The sequence below is a fragment of the Nerophis ophidion genome, linkage group LG22 (assembly GCF_033978795.1).
Source record: "Nerophis ophidion isolate RoL-2023_Sa linkage group LG22, RoL_Noph_v1.0, whole genome shotgun sequence".
Lineage (NCBI taxonomy): Eukaryota > Metazoa > Chordata > Actinopteri > Syngnathiformes > Syngnathidae > Nerophis > Nerophis ophidion.
The window spans coordinates 43817265-43834136 of record NC_084632.1 but is presented as its reverse complement, the minus strand read 5'-3'; the positions used below and the strand labels follow the sequence as shown (position 1 = coordinate 43834136).

Sequence of the window (16872 nt, the reverse complement as noted above, 5' to 3'; positions counted from 1 at the left end):
CTGTCACTAATGTTGTCAATAATGTTGTTGTCAATAGCGTTGTCAATAGCATTGTTGTTAATATTGTTGTCAATAAAAATGGTGTCAATAATGTTGTCGATAACATTTCTGTCAATAATGTTGTTGTCAATAATGTTGTTGTGAATATTGTTGTCAAAAACAATGTTGTCAATGTTGTCGATAAGATTTCTGCCACGAATGTTGTCAATAACGCTGTTTGTCAATAATGTTGTTGTAAATATAGTTGTTGTCAATAGCGTGTACAATGAGATAAACACTCCTGGCCAACCAAAGAAGTCCAGAGCACATGACAATGTGACGGCCAATCAGAAGTCAGCAGGAAACCACAGAATTGATGTTCTTGTGAGAGGTTTAGAAAGAAATAGAAATGCAAAGTTGTAGACAACTTTATTGTTAGTCTGCTGACCACACACCACTAAATATTCCAATAGAAACATATTTGACTGATTTTCATGAACATTTAAATGTCTTCAATAATTCAGACAAATGGAAAGCCCACAAACCCAACGTCCTTCAATTGCAACATAGTCAGAGCTTGGTGTGCTAGAAGCTGTGTGGCCTTCACAGCACATCCTTGTGGATCCTAGTAGATCAGGGTAGAAGTTTAATGCAAACTTTAGGTTCTTGAATAATAAGAAGACGAAGAGATAATATAGAGCGCATACGTCTTGCAACACGTCGATTTATTTCATTTCGGACTTTTGGCGACTGAAGTCAGCAGCCGCCTGGAACCACACCTCCTCCACCCGCTCCTTTCCCAGATCCAAAAGTTGCTGCAGGATCAGACGGTCGTTCTTGGCCGAGTGCATGACATACACCTCGTTCTCGGGCTGCACCGTCAGAATCTGCATGCACAGCACCACCGACTGGCAGAAGCGGGCCAGAACCAACCAAAAGAGACAATCCCTCTCCGCCTGGTTCAGAGGAAGGACACTTTCCCAGCCTGCCAGGATGGCTCCGCCCACCTCCATGGGGTTTGGGCGTGCCAGCATGGTGTGCATGATGCTGATGGCCAGCTCGTGCACAAAGTACCCCAGGCTCATGTCCCCGAAATCGATGATACCGGACAGCTTGTAGGCCTGGCTCTCGTCCTTTTCAACAAGAACGTTGAGATGCGTCAAGTCGCCGTGAATCACACCTGTAGAAACAAAAATGTATCACACCTTCCATTCATCCATCCATCCATCCATCTTCTTCCGCTCATCCGAGGTCGGGTCACAGGGGCAGCAGCCTAAGCAGGGAAGCCCAGACTTCCCTCTCCCCAGCCACTTGGTCCAGCTCTTCCCGGGGGATCCCGAGGCGTTCCCAGGCCAGCCGGGAGACATAGTCTTCCCAAAGTGTCCTGGGTCTTCCCTGTGGCCTCCTACCAGTTGTATGTGCCCCAAACACCTCCCTAAGGAGGCATTCGGGTGGCATCCTGACCAGATGCCCGAACCACCTCATCTGGCTCCTCTCCATGTGGAGGAGCAGCGGCTTTACTTTGAGTTCCTCCCGGATGGCAGAGCTTCTCACCCTATCTCTAAGGGAGAGACCCAAACTCATTTGGGCCGCTTGTACCCGTGATCTTGTCCTTTCAGTCATGACCCAAAGCTCATGACCATAGGTGAGGATGGGAAGGTATATCGACCGGTAATTTGAGAGCTTTGCCTTCCGGCTCAGCTCCTTCTTCACCACAACAGATCGATACAGCGTCCGCATTACTGAAAACGCCGCACCGATCCGCCTGTCGATCTCCCGATCCAATCTTTCCTCACTCGTGAACAAGACTCTGAGGTTTCTTGAACTCCTCCACTTGGGGCAAGATTTCCTCCCCAACCCGGAGATGGCACTCCACCCTTTTCCGGGCGAGAACCATGGACTCTGACTTAGAGGTGCTGATTCTCATCCTAGTCGCTTCACACTCGGCTGCGAACCGATTCAGTGAGAGCTGAAGATCTTGGCCAGATGAAGCCATCAGGACCACATCATCTGCAAAAAGCAGAGATCTAATCCTGCAGCCACCAAACCGGAACCCCTCAACGCCTTGACTGCGCCGAGAAATTCTGTCCATAAAAGTTATGAACAGAATGGGTGACAAAGGACAGCCTTGGCGGAGTCCAACCCTCACAGGAAATGTGTCCGACTTACTGCCAGCAATTCGGACCAAGCTCTGACACTGATCGTACAGGGATCGGACTGCCACAATAAGACAGTCCGATACCCCATACTCTCTGAGCACTCCCCACAGGACTTCCCGAGGGACACGGTCGAATGCCTTCTCCAAGTCCATAAAGCACATGTAGACTGGTTGGGCAAACTCCCATGCACTCTCAAGAACCCTGCCGTGAGTATAAAGCTGCTCCAGGGTTTCACGACCAGGACGAAAACCACACTGTCCGAGGTTCGACTATCCGGCGCAGCCTCCTCTCCAGTACACCTGAATAGACCTTACCGAGAAGGCTGAAGAGTGTGATCCCACGATAGTTGGAACACACCCTCCGGTTTATCTTCTTTAAAAGAGGAACCACCACCCCGGTCTGCCAATCCAGAGGTACCGCCCCCGATGTCCACGCAATGCTGCAAAGTCCTGTCAACCAAGACAGCCCCACAGCATCCAGAGCCTTAAGGAACTCTGGGCGGATTGAGGATGTCTTCAAAGTATTCCCTCCATTGATCCACAACATCAACGGCCGAGGTCAGCAGAACACCATCCGCACCATACACGGTGTTGACAGTGCACTGCTTCCCCTTCCTGAGGCGGCGGATGGTGGTCCAGACTCGCTTCGAAGCCGTCCGGAAGTCGTTTTCCATGGCTTCCCCGAACTCCTCCCATGTCCGAGTTTTTGCCTCCGCAACCGCTGAATCCGCACACCGCTTGGCCTGTCGGTACCTGTCCACTGCCTCCGGAGTCCTATGAGCCAAAAGAACCCGATAGGACTCCTTCTTCAGCTTGACGGCATCCCTCACCGCCGGTGTCCCCCAACGGGTTTTAGGATTACCGCCCCGACAGGCACCAACTACCTTGCGGGCACAACTCCAATCAGCCGCCTTGACAATAGAGTTGCAGAACATGGTCCACTCGGACTCAATATCCAGCACCTCCCTCGTGACATGTTCAAAGTTCTTCCAGAGTTGGGAATTGAAACTTTCTCTGACAGGAGACTCTGCCAGACGTTCCCAGCAGACCCTCAAAACGCGTTTGGGCCTTCCAGGTCTGTCTGGCATCCTCCCCCACCATCGCAGCCAACTCACCACCAGGGGGTTATGGGTATAAAGCTCCGCCCCTCTCTTTACCCGAGTGTCCAAAATAATGAGGCCGCAAATCCGATGACACAACTACAAAGTCAATCATGGAACTGCGGCCTACGATGTCCTGGTGCCGAGTGCACATATGGACACCCTTATGTTTGAACATGGTGTATCACAATGTATCACACCTGTGGACACAAAAAATGTATCACACCTGTGGACACAAAAAATGTATCACACCTGTGGGGACAAAAAATGTATCACACCTGTGGGGACAAAAAATGTATCACACCTGTGAGGACAAAAATGTATCACACCTGTAGAGACAAAAATGTATCACACCTGTGGAGACTAAAATGTATCACACCTGTGGAGACTAAAATGTATCACCCCTGTGGAGACTAAAATGTATCACACCTGTGGAGACAAACATGTATCACACCTGTGGAGACAAAAATGTATCACACCTGTGGAGACAAAAATGTATCACACCTGTGGAGACAAACATGTATCACACCTGTGGAGACTAAAATGTATCACCCCTGTGGAGACTAAAATGTATCACACCTGTGGAGACAAAAATGTATCACCCGTGTGGAGACTAAGATGTATCACACCTGTGGAGACAAAAATGTATCACACCTGTGGAGACTAAAATGTATCACACCTGTGGAGACAAAAATGTATCACACCTGTGGAGACAAAAATGTATCGCACCTGTGGAGACTAAAATGTATCACACCTGTGGAGACAAAAATGTATCAACCCTGTGGTGACAAAAATGTATCACACCTGTGGAGACAAAAATGTATCGCACCTGTGGAGACTAAAATGTATCACACCTGTGGAGACAAAAATGTATCACACCTGTGGAGACAAAAATGTATCGCACCTGTGGAGACTAAAATGTATCACACCTGTGGAGACTAAAATTTATCACACCTGTGAGGACAAAAAATGTTTCACACCTGTGGAGACTAAAATAATAATTGTCAAAAAGTCTGACATTTTTTGTAAGTGTCAAAAAGTCAGGATTTTTTGACACTTTCATCCCCATTTTTTGACAATAAAATGTCCGACTTTTTGACACTGAGAACAAATCCCGACTTGTTGACACTTACAAAAAAATTCAGACATTTTTACTAAAAATGTCAGACTTTTTGACACTGTAGAAAAAATCCAGAATTTTTGACAAAAGAAAAATCCCGACTTTTGGACACTTACAAAAAATGCTGACTTTTTGACACTTGGAAAATATCCCAAATTTTTGACAAAAACATCTCTGACTTTTTGACACTTAGAAAAAAATCCAAACTTTTTGACAAAAATGTTTCTGACTTTTTGACGATTACAAAAAATCTTGACTTTTTGACATTTGGAAAAATGTGCGACTTTTTGACACTTTGAAGAAATCCTGACTTTTTGACACTTTTTAAAAAAATCTCGACTTTGACACTTTCAAAAAATCTCGACTTTTTGACACTTTGAAAAAAATTCAGACTTTTTGACGAACAAAATCCTGACTTTTTGACACTTTGAAAAAATCCTGACTTTTTGAAACTCACAAAAAATCTTGACTTTTTGACAAAAAAATGTCCGACTTTTTGACACTTGGAAAAAAATGTAGACTTTTTGAGACTTAGAAGAAATCATGACTTTTTGACAAAGAAATTTCCGACTTTTTGAGACTTAGAAAAAAACTATCAATTTTTTTTGACACTGAAAAAATCCTGACTTTTTGACACCTAGAAAAAATCCAGACTTCTTGACAAAAAATGTCTGACTTTTTGACACTTAAGTTGCTGTGTATCACACCTGTGGAGACAAAAATAAATTGCTGTGTATCACACCTGTGGAGACAAAAATAAGTTGCATGTTTTCATGCAAATGCTAACAGTTCAAATGAGAACAGTAGGAACACATGTGACTCTGACAATATGATGTAACAGCAAACATTACCTAAGATGCTAATGTTAGCATGATAGCAAATTACTAACATTAGCAAGGAGGATTTTGAGTTTGGAACGGGTTTAATTTTACGGAAGTTGTGGGAAATCAGATCATTTTTGTTAGTTTGAACATCCAGGATGAATGGGTTAGGGTTAGGGGTTAGGTTTAGGGTTGGGGTTGGGTTGGATTATGGTTAGAAGGTTTAGAAGGTTAGTGTTAGAGGGTTAGGGTTGGGTTAGGGGGTTAAGGTTAGAGGGGGTTTAGGATTGGTGTTAGGGGGTTAAGGTTAGAGGGTCAGGTTTAGGATTGGTGTTAGGGGGTTAAAGGTTAGGGGTTGGGGTTTGAGGGTTAGGCTGGGCTTGGGGTTAGGGTTGGGTTGGAGGGTTAGTGTGAGAGAGTTAGGGGGTTGGGTTGGGGGGTTCGGGTTAGAGGGTTAGGTTTAGGATTGGGGCTAGTGGGTTAAAGGTTAGGGGTTGGAGTTAGAGGGTTAGGTCAGGGTTAGCGTTGGGTTGGGTTAGAGAGTTCGTGGTAGAGGGTTAGAATTAGGGTCAGGGGGTTCAAAGGTTAGTGTTGGAGTTTTATGGGGTTAGAGTTGAGTTAGGGTTGGGTTGGGGTTGGAGGGATTAGGTTTAGGATTGGGGTTAGGGGGTTAAAGGTTAAGGTTAGAGGGTTAGGCTAGGGTTTGGAACATGATACTTACACTTGCGGAAAGCAGAGTATTTAGGGCCCACGTAGGTCTTGTACTGATGGAGAACCGTCCTCACACCCGCCTGGAGAGGATGTCCATCTAGAACGTTCATGTGCTCCTCCAGGAGAAGAAAATTTGACAAGTTCCATTTGAAGTCGTCTCTCTGCAACGCTGAGAGTTGAGGATGTTCCATCTTGGAACAAAATAGTTTAGTACTCAGTAAGATGTTCTCGGTCTTAAAACATGTTTCATCAGTTTCAGACCTCACTCATGTCGACAACAACATTGAACAGTTTTCATGTTCATGTCATGTTAGAGAATATATGATAGCTGGTTAGAGAATACATGCTAGCTCCTTCTAACCATCCAAATTGCTGTCATTAGCTAACAACAGCTCAGGCTAACATGCATGCACGTGTTACGTCCGTACGCAGTCACCTAATCACGTCCTAGAAGTCGTACGAGGGCGGGATGTAATGTAGAGTTAGCACCCTCTAGGGATCTGTATAAATGGTGCAAACAGACCCTTTGCAGGTGAACTGCACTTTTTTCCTCATTCATTCACAATCCTATGTAAGACAAGAACACGCACGATTTTCTATATTTATGGATTCTAAGTCGTAAATAAATGTTAGCAAAAGTCAGCTATATCCCGCCAATCCAATACCCAAAAACATCCAAAACCTCCATCAATGTTTTATACACACGCTGTAAGTAAATATGTGGTATCTAGTAACATTCATAATAACATGTAACATTTACATGATGTAAGTATATATGTCATGTAGTAACATTCATAATAACATGTAATATATACATGATGTAAGTATATATGTAGTATCTAGTAACATTCATAATAACATGTAATATATACATGATGTAAGTATATATGTAGTATCTAGTAACATTCATAATAACATGTAATATATACATGATGTAAGTATATATGTAGTATCTAGTAACATTCATAATAACATGTAATATATAAGGGGAATTAAGTATATATGTCATGTAGTAACATTCATAATAACATGTAATATATACATGATGTAAGTATATATGTAGTATCTAGTAACATTCATAATAACATGTAATATATACATGATGTAAGTATATATGTAGTATCTAGTAACATTCATAATAACATGTAATATATACATGATGTAAGTATATATGTAGTATCTAGTAACATTCATAATAACATGTAATATATACAAGAATTAAGTATATATGTAGTATCTAGTAACATTCATAATAACATGTAATATATACATGATGTAAGTATATATGTAGTATCTAGTAACATTCATAATAACATGTAATATATACATGATGTAAGTATATATGTAGTATCTAGTAACATTCATAATAACATGTAATATATACATGATGTAAGTATATATGTAGTATCTAGTAACATTCATAATAACATGTAATATATACATGATGTAAGTATATATGTAGTATCTAGTAATTTTTGTCTCAGTCGCATTTCTTTGTTTTGCATTTGAAGGTCTGCTTAGAACCTTCTTTACTCAACAAGGCAAAAATGTCGATCCTTGCAAATCTGCTCATGTGGATCTCTCTTGGAAACGTTTGTGTTTTTCTCCTCGCTCGCCCTAAAAAGCCGTAGTCCGTCAAATTGGGAAGTCTTGTGGAGACACCAGATCAGGTGGGAGGGCATGAAACCAGAAGGAATAAGAGCAGAGACCCCAACAGTCTTCTGGGCTGACGCCAAAGAGGAGGAGTCTGGTGGACGGCGGGTGCTGGAAAGCCCAAATAAGGATGTCCGTCAATCTGTGACATCACACATTCTCACCTGACCTCAGATTCTAAAATGGAGGGTCCAGAGGGATCCCAAACTGCCTGCAAGGCTAACCTGGCTGTCAGGTGTGTTTGGTTAGCTTTGGGTTTGTTTCTTTTCTGTCAGCGCTCTTATTTTGGCTCCATGTCCTGCATACTTCCCTCACCTGTCCCTGATTGGCAGCCTGGCACACCTGCTTGCAGTTGCCAATCAGACTGCCTGCCTCGACCTCCAGTCAGGGCTCGGGGATTGTATCCTGTTGCCTGTGTCCTGCCTCCTGTTATCTTGTTTCCTGCTTCCTGTTGGCTGTTTCCTGTTTCCTGCTTCCTGTTTCCTGTATCCTGTTGCCTGTGTCCTGCCTCCTGTTATCTTGTTTCCTGCTTCCTGTTGGCTGTTTCCTGTTTCCTGCTTCCTGTTTCCTGTATCCTGTTGCCTGTGTCCTGCCTCCTGTTATCTTGTTTCTTGCTTCCTGTTGGCTGTTTCCTGTTTCCTGCTTCCTGTTTCCTGTATCCTGTTGCCTGTGTCCTGCCTCCTGTTATCTTGTTTCCTGGTTCCTGTTGGCTGTTTCCTGTTTCCTGCTTCCTGTTTCCTGTATCCTGTTGCCTGTGTCCTGCCTCCTGTTATCTTGTTTCCTGGTTCCTGTTTCCTGTATCCTCTTGCCTGTGTCCTGCCTCCTGTTATCTTGTTTTCTGGTTCCTGTTGACTGTTTCCTGTTTCCTGCTTCCTGTTTCCTGTATCCTGTTGCCTGTGTCCTGCCTCCTGTTATCTTGTTTCTTGCTTCCTGTTGGCTGTTTCCTGTTTCCTGCTTCCTGTTTCCTGTATCCTGTTGCCTGTGTCCTGCCTCCTGTTATCTTGTTTCCTGCTTCCTGTTGGCTGTTTCCTGTTTCCTGCTTCCTGTTTCCTGTATCCTGTTGCCTGTGTCCTGCCTCCTGTTATCTTGTTTCCTGCTTCCTGTTTTCTGTATCCTGTTGCCTGTGTCCTGCCTCCTGTTATCTTGTTTCCTGCTTCCTGTTGGCTGTTTCGTGTTTCCTGCTTCCTGTTTCCTGTATCCTGTTGCCTGTGTCCTGCCTTCTGTTATCTTGTTTCCTGTTTTCTGTTGGCTGTTTCCTGTTTCCTGCTTCCTGTTTCCTGTATCCTGTTGCCTGTGTCCTGCCTCCTGTTATCTTGTTTTCTGCTTCCTGTTTCCTGTATCCTGTTGCCTGTGTCCTGCCTTCTGTTATCTTGTTTCCTGTTTCCTGCTTCCTGTTTCCTGTATCCTGTTGCCTGTGTCCTGCCTCCTGTTATCTTGTTTTCTGGTTCCTGTTGGCTGTTTCCTGTTTCCTGCTTCCTGTTGCCTGTGTCCTGCCTCCTGTTATCTTGTTTCCTGCTTCCTGTTTCCTGTATCCTCTTGCCTGTGTCCTGCCTCCTGTTATCATTTTTTCTGGTTCCTGTTGGCTGTTTCCTGTTTCCTGCTTCCTGTTGCCTGTATCCTGTTGCCTGTGTCCTGCCTCCTGTTATCTTGTTTCCTGCTTCCTGTTTCCTGTATCCTGTTGCCTGTGTCCTGCCTCCTGTTATCTTGTTTCCTGGTTCCTGTTTCCTGTTTCCTGCTTCCTGTTTTCCCTGCATGTGCACTTCCCAGTTGCACTCTTTGTCTTTTTGACATCAAGGTCATGTAATCCTGCGCTAGGCCGACAGCAGTCCCTGACACCAGCTGGATTGGTCCCTGCACCCAAGACTCCAACCTGGGTCTCCCGCATGAGAGACGAACGTGCTAGCTATGGAGCTATCGACCCGATAGCCAGCACTGCTCTTGAGGTCGCCAGTGAGTGAGGTTTTACCAACATACTCATGACACAGCCAGGCTGCAAGAACCTTATTTGAAGACAACCATCCAACTTTTGTCCGTCTGACAAGTGGACAATCATGGTCTTTAACAATGGAGTTAGTTGTACCTCTTTGAGGACCAGGTCCATCCTGGCTGCAGTCTGGCCCAAGTCATGGAGCAGTTCTGGCGAGAGAGGTGCCTTGGCGATCTGGATGCCTGGCAAATAAGTCAACAGGCGCACCAGGAACTTCTGTAGACCATGGCCACAATCTGCCAAAGACAACAAGTCAACAATTGGAAGAGATTGTCTACCTCCACTCCTGTATCTTGACATCATGTTGTGTGTACAAGTCATTCTACACCTTCTTTACATTCTACACCTTCTTTACATTCTACACCTTCTTTACATTCTATACTTCTGCATTGTTCAGCTGCTCCTCTATAAATCAAGTGGATTGGATTGGATTCACCAAGTTGTAGACCACAACCTAACCCTAACCCTAACCCTTTATTTCTTCTAAATTTTCTAGAACAAAAATTTTAAAATAAATTCAAAAGACTTTGAAACAAGATTTAAATTTGATTTTCGAGATTTTCTAGATTTGCCAGAATATTTTTTTTATTTTAGATTTGGCCTGGGAACGCCTCGGGATCCCCCGGGAAGAGCTAGACGAAGTGGCTGGGGAGAGGGAAGTCTGGGTTTCCCTGCTTAGGCTGTTGCCCCCGCGACCCGACCTCGGATAAGCGGAAGATGATGGATGGATGGATGGATTTTAATCATAATAAGTTTGAAGAAATATTTCACAAATATTTTTTCTCGAATAAACAAGCTAAAATGAAGAATTATATTAAAATGTATTTATTATTCTTTACAATAAAAAAATAAATGTACTTGAACATTGATTTAATTTGTCAGGAAAGAAGAGGAAGGAATTTAAAAGGTAAAAAGGTATATGTGTTTAAAAACCCTAAAATTATTTTTAAGGTTGTATTTTTTTTTTTCTAAAATTATCTTTCTGAAAGTTAAAAGAAGCAAAGTAAAAAAAATAAATGAATTTATTTAAACAAGTGAAGACCAAATCTATAAAATATTTTCTTGGATTTTCAAATTCTATTTGAGTTTTGTCTCTCTTAGAATTAAAAATGTCAAGCAAAGCGAGACCAGCTTGCTAGTAAATAAATACAATTTAAAAAATAGAGGCAGCTCACTGGTAAGTGCTGCTATTTGAGCTATTTTTAGAACAGGCCAGCGGGCGACTCATCTGGTCCTTACGGGCGACCTGGTGCCCGCCTTGGTGACCCCTGATTTAGAGGCACGTCTTTCCTTTTATTATTATATTTTTATTCATATTTCCTTGTCTCTGGCGGGAGATGCTTTGGGGTTAAATTGTTTTTTTTATTTTATTTCTAAAGGTCATCAGTTTTATGTTGTGAGTTGCCTCGGTAGCCTTCCTGGTCCAAGCCCTTGCTTTTGTTTCGCCCGGGACTCGAACTTAAGTCTGCAGACCGAGGGTTTAGAGTGCAAGGCACCAAGCTATGAGCCTAAGCTGTCAACTCAGAGTCCAGCACAAGTTTTTAAGGTGTCAAGGAGTGAGGTTTCCTGGTGTCCACAATGTCTGGCCTGTCTTAAACCTCCAAGTACGTTCAAACGGGCCTGAATTCTCCTTCTGACGTGCAGACATTTCCATACTCATCAATTCAAAGGCAATGAAGTCGTGAGTAACCGGTGTCCTACCGATGTCTTCCAGGAACATGACCTGTCCTGTGATGGTTTTCAGTACTTTCTGTGTAGGAAGTCCCTTCTCCTGCAGAAAGTTCATGGCATACGTCTGCACTTCAGTCATGGCGGGGTTCTTATTGGCCTTGGAGTTCATGATCTTCAGCACAAAGTGTCCACCATCCAGTGTCACAAGGTGGAGGTTCTGGTCGTCCCAGCTGGGCAGACAGTGGACTTCAGAGGGAGACAGGGCGTAGCGTCTCTTCACCAGGTCCGCGGCCTGAGCCTGGCTGATGTTGGGTATGGCATTCTTGGCTGACATCTTGAAGGAAAAGAAGACGTTCATAGGAATATGTACATAATAATTAGACATGGACCCGTGCCAGCTCTGACTGATTGCTTTGGCTGCTTGGCTGCTTTAATAACAAGTCTGACTTCTGCTCTAAATTCATTTGGTACAATACCAACAAACTATCAATGCGTCATCTTTCTTTACTTTTATGAAACAACATTGCAAGCTGCTAACATTCACAGTCAAAGAACTATAAAGATATGTTAAAAAGACATATCAGAATTTGCCCTTTTTTGGAAATTCCCAATTCTATGCTAGACAACCACAAATATGTTCCTTTTTATTGCATTGTTATTTGTAATGTAAAACAGTGCAGTTGCCCTTAAATTTTTTGATGTTTTTATGTCTCAAATCATTCCAAAAGTGAGTAATACTTAATTGTATTAAATGCAGTTTCTGACCAAAGAGTTAACCATGCCAACAATAAAGCACTATATTAGCAAACATATATATATATATATATATATATATATATATATATATATATATATCCTTTCAACTTATATTCAATTGAATAGACGGCAAAGACAAGATATTTCATGTTCAGACTGACAAACTTATATTTTTTTTAACAAATATTCATGAACTTTAGTTGTCACGGGCATTTTTACCAGTGTGTTACATGGCCTTTCCTTTTAACAACAACTATACTAGTACCAATATACCTGGCAATATGTCAAAAAGAGATATCAGAAGATGCCCTTTTTTGGATATTTCCAAATCTATGCTAGACAAGAAGACCAATGTTATTTTTTATTGCATTGTTATTTGTAATGTAAAACAGTGCAGTTGCCCTTGAAATTTTTGATGTTTTTACTTCTCAAATCATTCCAAAAGTGAGTAATACTTAATAGTATTAAATGCAGTTTCTGACTAAAGAGTTAACCATGTCAACAATAAAGCGCTATATTAGCAAACATTCATATATATGTTTATATATATATATATATATATAAATGTATGTATATATATAAATATATATATATGTGTGTATGTATATATACATATATCCGTTCAACTTATATTCAATTGAATAGACGGCAAAGACAAGATATTTCATGTTCAGACTGACAAACTTATATTTTTTTTAACAAATATTCATGAACTTTAGTTGTCACAGGCATTTTTACCAGTGTGTTACATGGCCTTTCCTTTTAACAACAACTATACTAGTACCAATATACTGTGCAATATGTTAAAAAGAGATATCAGAAGATGCCCTTTTTTGGAAATGTTCAATTCTATGCTAGACAATAACATATGTTCTTTTTTATAGCATTGTTATTTGTAATGTAAAACAGTGCAGTTGCCATTTAAATGTTTGATGTTTTTACTTCTCAAATCATTCCAAAAGTGAGTAATACTTAATTGTATTAAATGCAGTTTCTGACTAAAGAGTTAACCATGCCAACAATAAAACGCTCTATTAGCAAACATTTATATATATGTATATATATATATATATATATATATATATATATATATATATATATATATATATATATATATATATCCTTTCAACTTATATTCAATTGAATAGACGGCAAAGACAAGATATTTTATGTTCAGATTGACAAACTTATTTTTTTTTAACAAATATTCCGGAACTTTATTTGTCACAGGCATTTTTACCAGTGTGTTACATGGCCTTTCCTTTTAACAACTATACTAGTACCAATATACTGTGCAATATGTTAAAAAGAGATATCAGAAGATACCCTTTTTTGGAAATTCCCAATTCTACGCTAGACAAGAACACATATGTTCTTTTTTATAGCATTGTTATTTGTAATGTAAAACAGTGCAGTTGCCATTTAAATTTTTGATGTTTTTACTTCTCAAATCATTCCAAAAGTGAGTAATACTTAATAGTATTAAATGCAGTTTCTGACCAAAGAGTTAACCATGCCAACAATAAAGCACTATATTAGCAAACATTCATATATATATATATATATATATATATATATAAATGTATGTATATATATATATATATATATATATATATATATATATATATATATATATATATATATATATATATATATATGTGTGTATGTATATATACATATATCCTTTCAACTTATATTCAATTGAATAGACGGCAAAGACAAGATATTTCATGTTCAGACTGACAAACTTATATTATTCTTTAACAAATAATCATGAACTTTAGTTGTCACAGGCATTTTTACCAGTGTGTTACATGGCCTTTCCTTTTAACAACAACTATACTAGTACCAATATACTGTGCAATATGTTAAAAAGAGATATCAGAAGATGCCCTTTTTTGGAAATTCCCAATTCTACGCTAGACAAGAACACCAATGTTATTTTTTATTGCATTGTTATTTGTAATGTAAAACAGTGCAGTTGCCCTTGAAATTTTTGATGTTTTTAGTTCTCAAATCATTCCAAAAGTGAGTAATACTTAATTGTATTAAATGCAGTTTCTGACTAAAGAGTTAACCATGCCAACAATAAAACGCTCTATTAGCAAACATTTATATATATATATATATATATATATATATATATCCTTTCAACTTATATTCAATTGAATAGACGGCAAAGACAAGATATTTTATGTTCAGATTGACAAACTTATTTTTTTTTAACAAATATTCCTGAACTTTATTTGTCACAGGCATTTTTACCAGTGTGTTACATGGCCTTTCCTTTTAACAACAACTATACTAGTACCAATATACTGTGCAATATGTTAAAAAGAGATATCAGAAGATGCCCTTTTTTGGAAATTCCCAATTCTATGCCAGACAACCACAAATATGTTCCTTTTTATAGCATTGTTATTTGTAATGTAAAACAGTGCAGTTGCCCTTTAAATGTTTGATGTTTTTACTTCTTAAATCGTTCCAAAAGTGAGTAATACTCAATAGTATTAAATGCAGTTTCTGACTAAAGAGTTAACCATGCCAACAATAAAGCACTATATTAGCAAACATTAATTCATATATATATATATATATATATATATATATATATATATATATATATATATATATATATATATATATATATATATATATACATACACACACACAGATGGAGTAAATATAGAAAGTTTCAACTCACCATACCTCAGCATGGATGTGTTACCAACCAAATAAACTTGCAAAACAAGAAGGCGCTGCCTTTTTATAGTGAGCAATAAGGTATGAGGTACATATCCTGTACATCCGTGGCAGACTGTTTTTTTGTTTGCACTCATCATGTTTTTAAATATTCCAAATATTCTTGTGTGCAGACTCCACACAAATATGTTGGTACAAAAGCAGTGAAGTTGTCACGTTATGTGAATGATAAATAAAAAGAGAATACAGTGATTTGCAAATCCTTTTCAACTTATATTCAAGTGAATCGATGGCAAAGACAAGATATTTTGTGTTTACACTGACAAACTTTATTTTTTTTTTTCAAATAATCATGAACTTAGAATTTCATGGCAGCAACACGAGCATTTTTACCAGTGTGTTACCTGGCCTTTCCTTTTAAAGGCCTACTGAAATGAGAAGTTCTTATTTAAACGGGGATAGCAGGTCCATTCTATGTGTCATACTTCATCATTTTGCCATATTGCCATATTTTTGCTGAAAGGATTTAGTAGAGAACATCCACCATAAAGTTCACAACTTTTGGTCACTAATAAAAAAGCCTTGCCTGTACCGGAAGTAGCAGACGATGTGTGCGTGATGTCACGGGTTGTGGAGCTCCTCACATCTGAACATTGTTTACAATCATGGCCACCAGCAGCTAGAGCGATTCGGTCCGACAAAGCGACAATTTCCCCATTAATATGAGCGAGAATGAAAGATTTGTGGATGAGGAAAGTGAGAGTGAAGGATTAGAAAAAATAAAAGTTAGACGGCAGAGCGATTCAAATGTTATTAGACACATTTACTAGGATAATTCTTGAAAATCCCTTATCTGCTTATTGTGTTACTAGTGTTTTAGTGAGATTATATGGTCGTACCTGAAAGTCGGAGGGGTGTGGCCACGGGTGTGGTGACCGCCAGTGTCTCTGAGGGAAGCCACGTTTCTCGACGAGGCGAAGGCAGCCGATGCTTCCTCCACGGTGGAAGCATCCTCCGGTGGGAGGAGGCAAGAGAGTCCGCAGCTGCCTCTTTGACAGGTGCAGGAGGAACGACACAAGCTCTCCGCTCATGTCTACGGTAAGAGCCGAGTTTCTACCACGATTTTCTCACCGAAACCTTCCGTGATAGGGAACCATATTCGCTTGACCGCTCTGTTCCATAGTAAAGCTTCACCGTCATCTTTCAGGAATGTAAACAATGAAACAAGGAAACACCGGCTGTGTTTGTGTCGCAATACACCACTCCCCACCTACAGCTTTCTTCTTTGACGTCTCCATTATTCATTGAACAAATTGCAAAAGATTATATAGTTGTACCTGTACAACCTTAAGGTCGGCCCCTGCACCTTTCTTCAGCACCAGTCGACGAGTGGTGGCGATGCCATCTCTGCCCTTTGCAAGGGTTAGGGTTATGGGTTAGTATATACAGTATATACAGTATAGGAAGCAACAAATATGAAGGTATCTACAGTTCTTTGGCAGTTGAGTAGTGACAGTAGTATGAACAAAGGTAATAGAAGAGTATGACTTCTGTATACTCTCGATTTTACATTATTTTTTACACAGTCATTGAATGAAGAGTACTGTAGTCCGGTAATTACAGTGGCAAGTAAAGTGATCTTGTGTGTGCGGTTTTGTGCAATTGTGATAAAGTGTTAATCAGTGGTGGTGTTGAGCAGTCTGATGGCTTGGGGATAGAAGCTCCTCCTGAGTCTCTCCGTGTTGACCTTGAGACTCCGGTAGCGCTTGCCTGACTGCAGCAGTGAGAGGAGGCAGTTGCTTGGGTGGCTAGAGTCTCTCACAATCCTCTTGGCCTTGGATCTACACCGCCTGGTGTAGATGTTGCAAATGGTTGGGAGCACACCTCCGATGGTGTGCTCGGCTGATCTGGCCACTCTCTGCAGTCTGTTGCGGTCGTGTGCGGGGCTATTCCCATACCAGGAGGTGATGTTTCCAGTCATGACACTCTCTGTTGTGCATGAGTAGAACTTTCTGAGGATCTTGTGGTTTAGCTCAAACTTGGGTTGTACTTGTATAGCGCTTTTCTACCTTCAAGGTACTCAAAGCACTTTGACACTACTTCCACATTCACACACACATTCACACACTGATGGAGGGAGCTGCCATGCAAGGCGCTAACCAGCACCCATCAGGAGCAAGGGTGAAGTGTCTTGCTCAGGACACAACGGACGT

At 40.7% G+C, this 16872-nt stretch overlaps 2 protein-coding genes across 4 annotated transcripts; both read right to left on the bottom strand.

The window, feature by feature from the left end:
- Positions 1 to 393: 393 nt before the first annotated feature.
- On the bottom strand, positions 394 to 14767 carry LOC133540906 (hydroxylysine kinase-like). Of its 3 annotated transcripts, XM_061883975.1 has the most exons (6): positions 14661 to 14767; positions 11231 to 11534; positions 9623 to 9765; positions 5900 to 6080; positions 687 to 1159; positions 394 to 604 (listed from the first exon to the last, which is right to left on the bottom strand). In XM_061883975.1, the coding sequence occupies exons 1-5, from the start codon at positions 14661 to 14663 to the stop codon at positions 705 to 707; spliced, it is 1086 nt and encodes a 361-aa protein (XP_061739959.1). In that variant the 5' UTR covers positions 14664 to 14767; the 3' UTR covers positions 394 to 604; positions 687 to 704. The 3 variants fall into 3 exon arrangements, with proteins under 3 accessions (XP_061739959.1, XP_061739958.1, XP_061739960.1); XM_061883974.1 differs by having other exon boundaries at positions 394 to 1159; XM_061883976.1 differs by having other exon boundaries at positions 394 to 1159; positions 14666 to 14699.
- LOC133540908 (uncharacterized) lies at positions 1166 to 5110 on the bottom strand. The gene is made up of 2 exons (XM_061883977.1): positions 3516 to 5110; positions 1166 to 3463 (listed from the first exon to the last, which is right to left on the bottom strand). The coding sequence occupies exon 2, from the start codon at positions 3223 to 3225 to the stop codon at positions 2623 to 2625; it is 603 nt and encodes a 200-aa protein (XP_061739961.1). The 5' UTR covers positions 3226 to 3463; positions 3516 to 5110; the 3' UTR covers positions 1166 to 2622.
- Positions 14768 to 16872: the final 2105 nt, after the last annotated feature.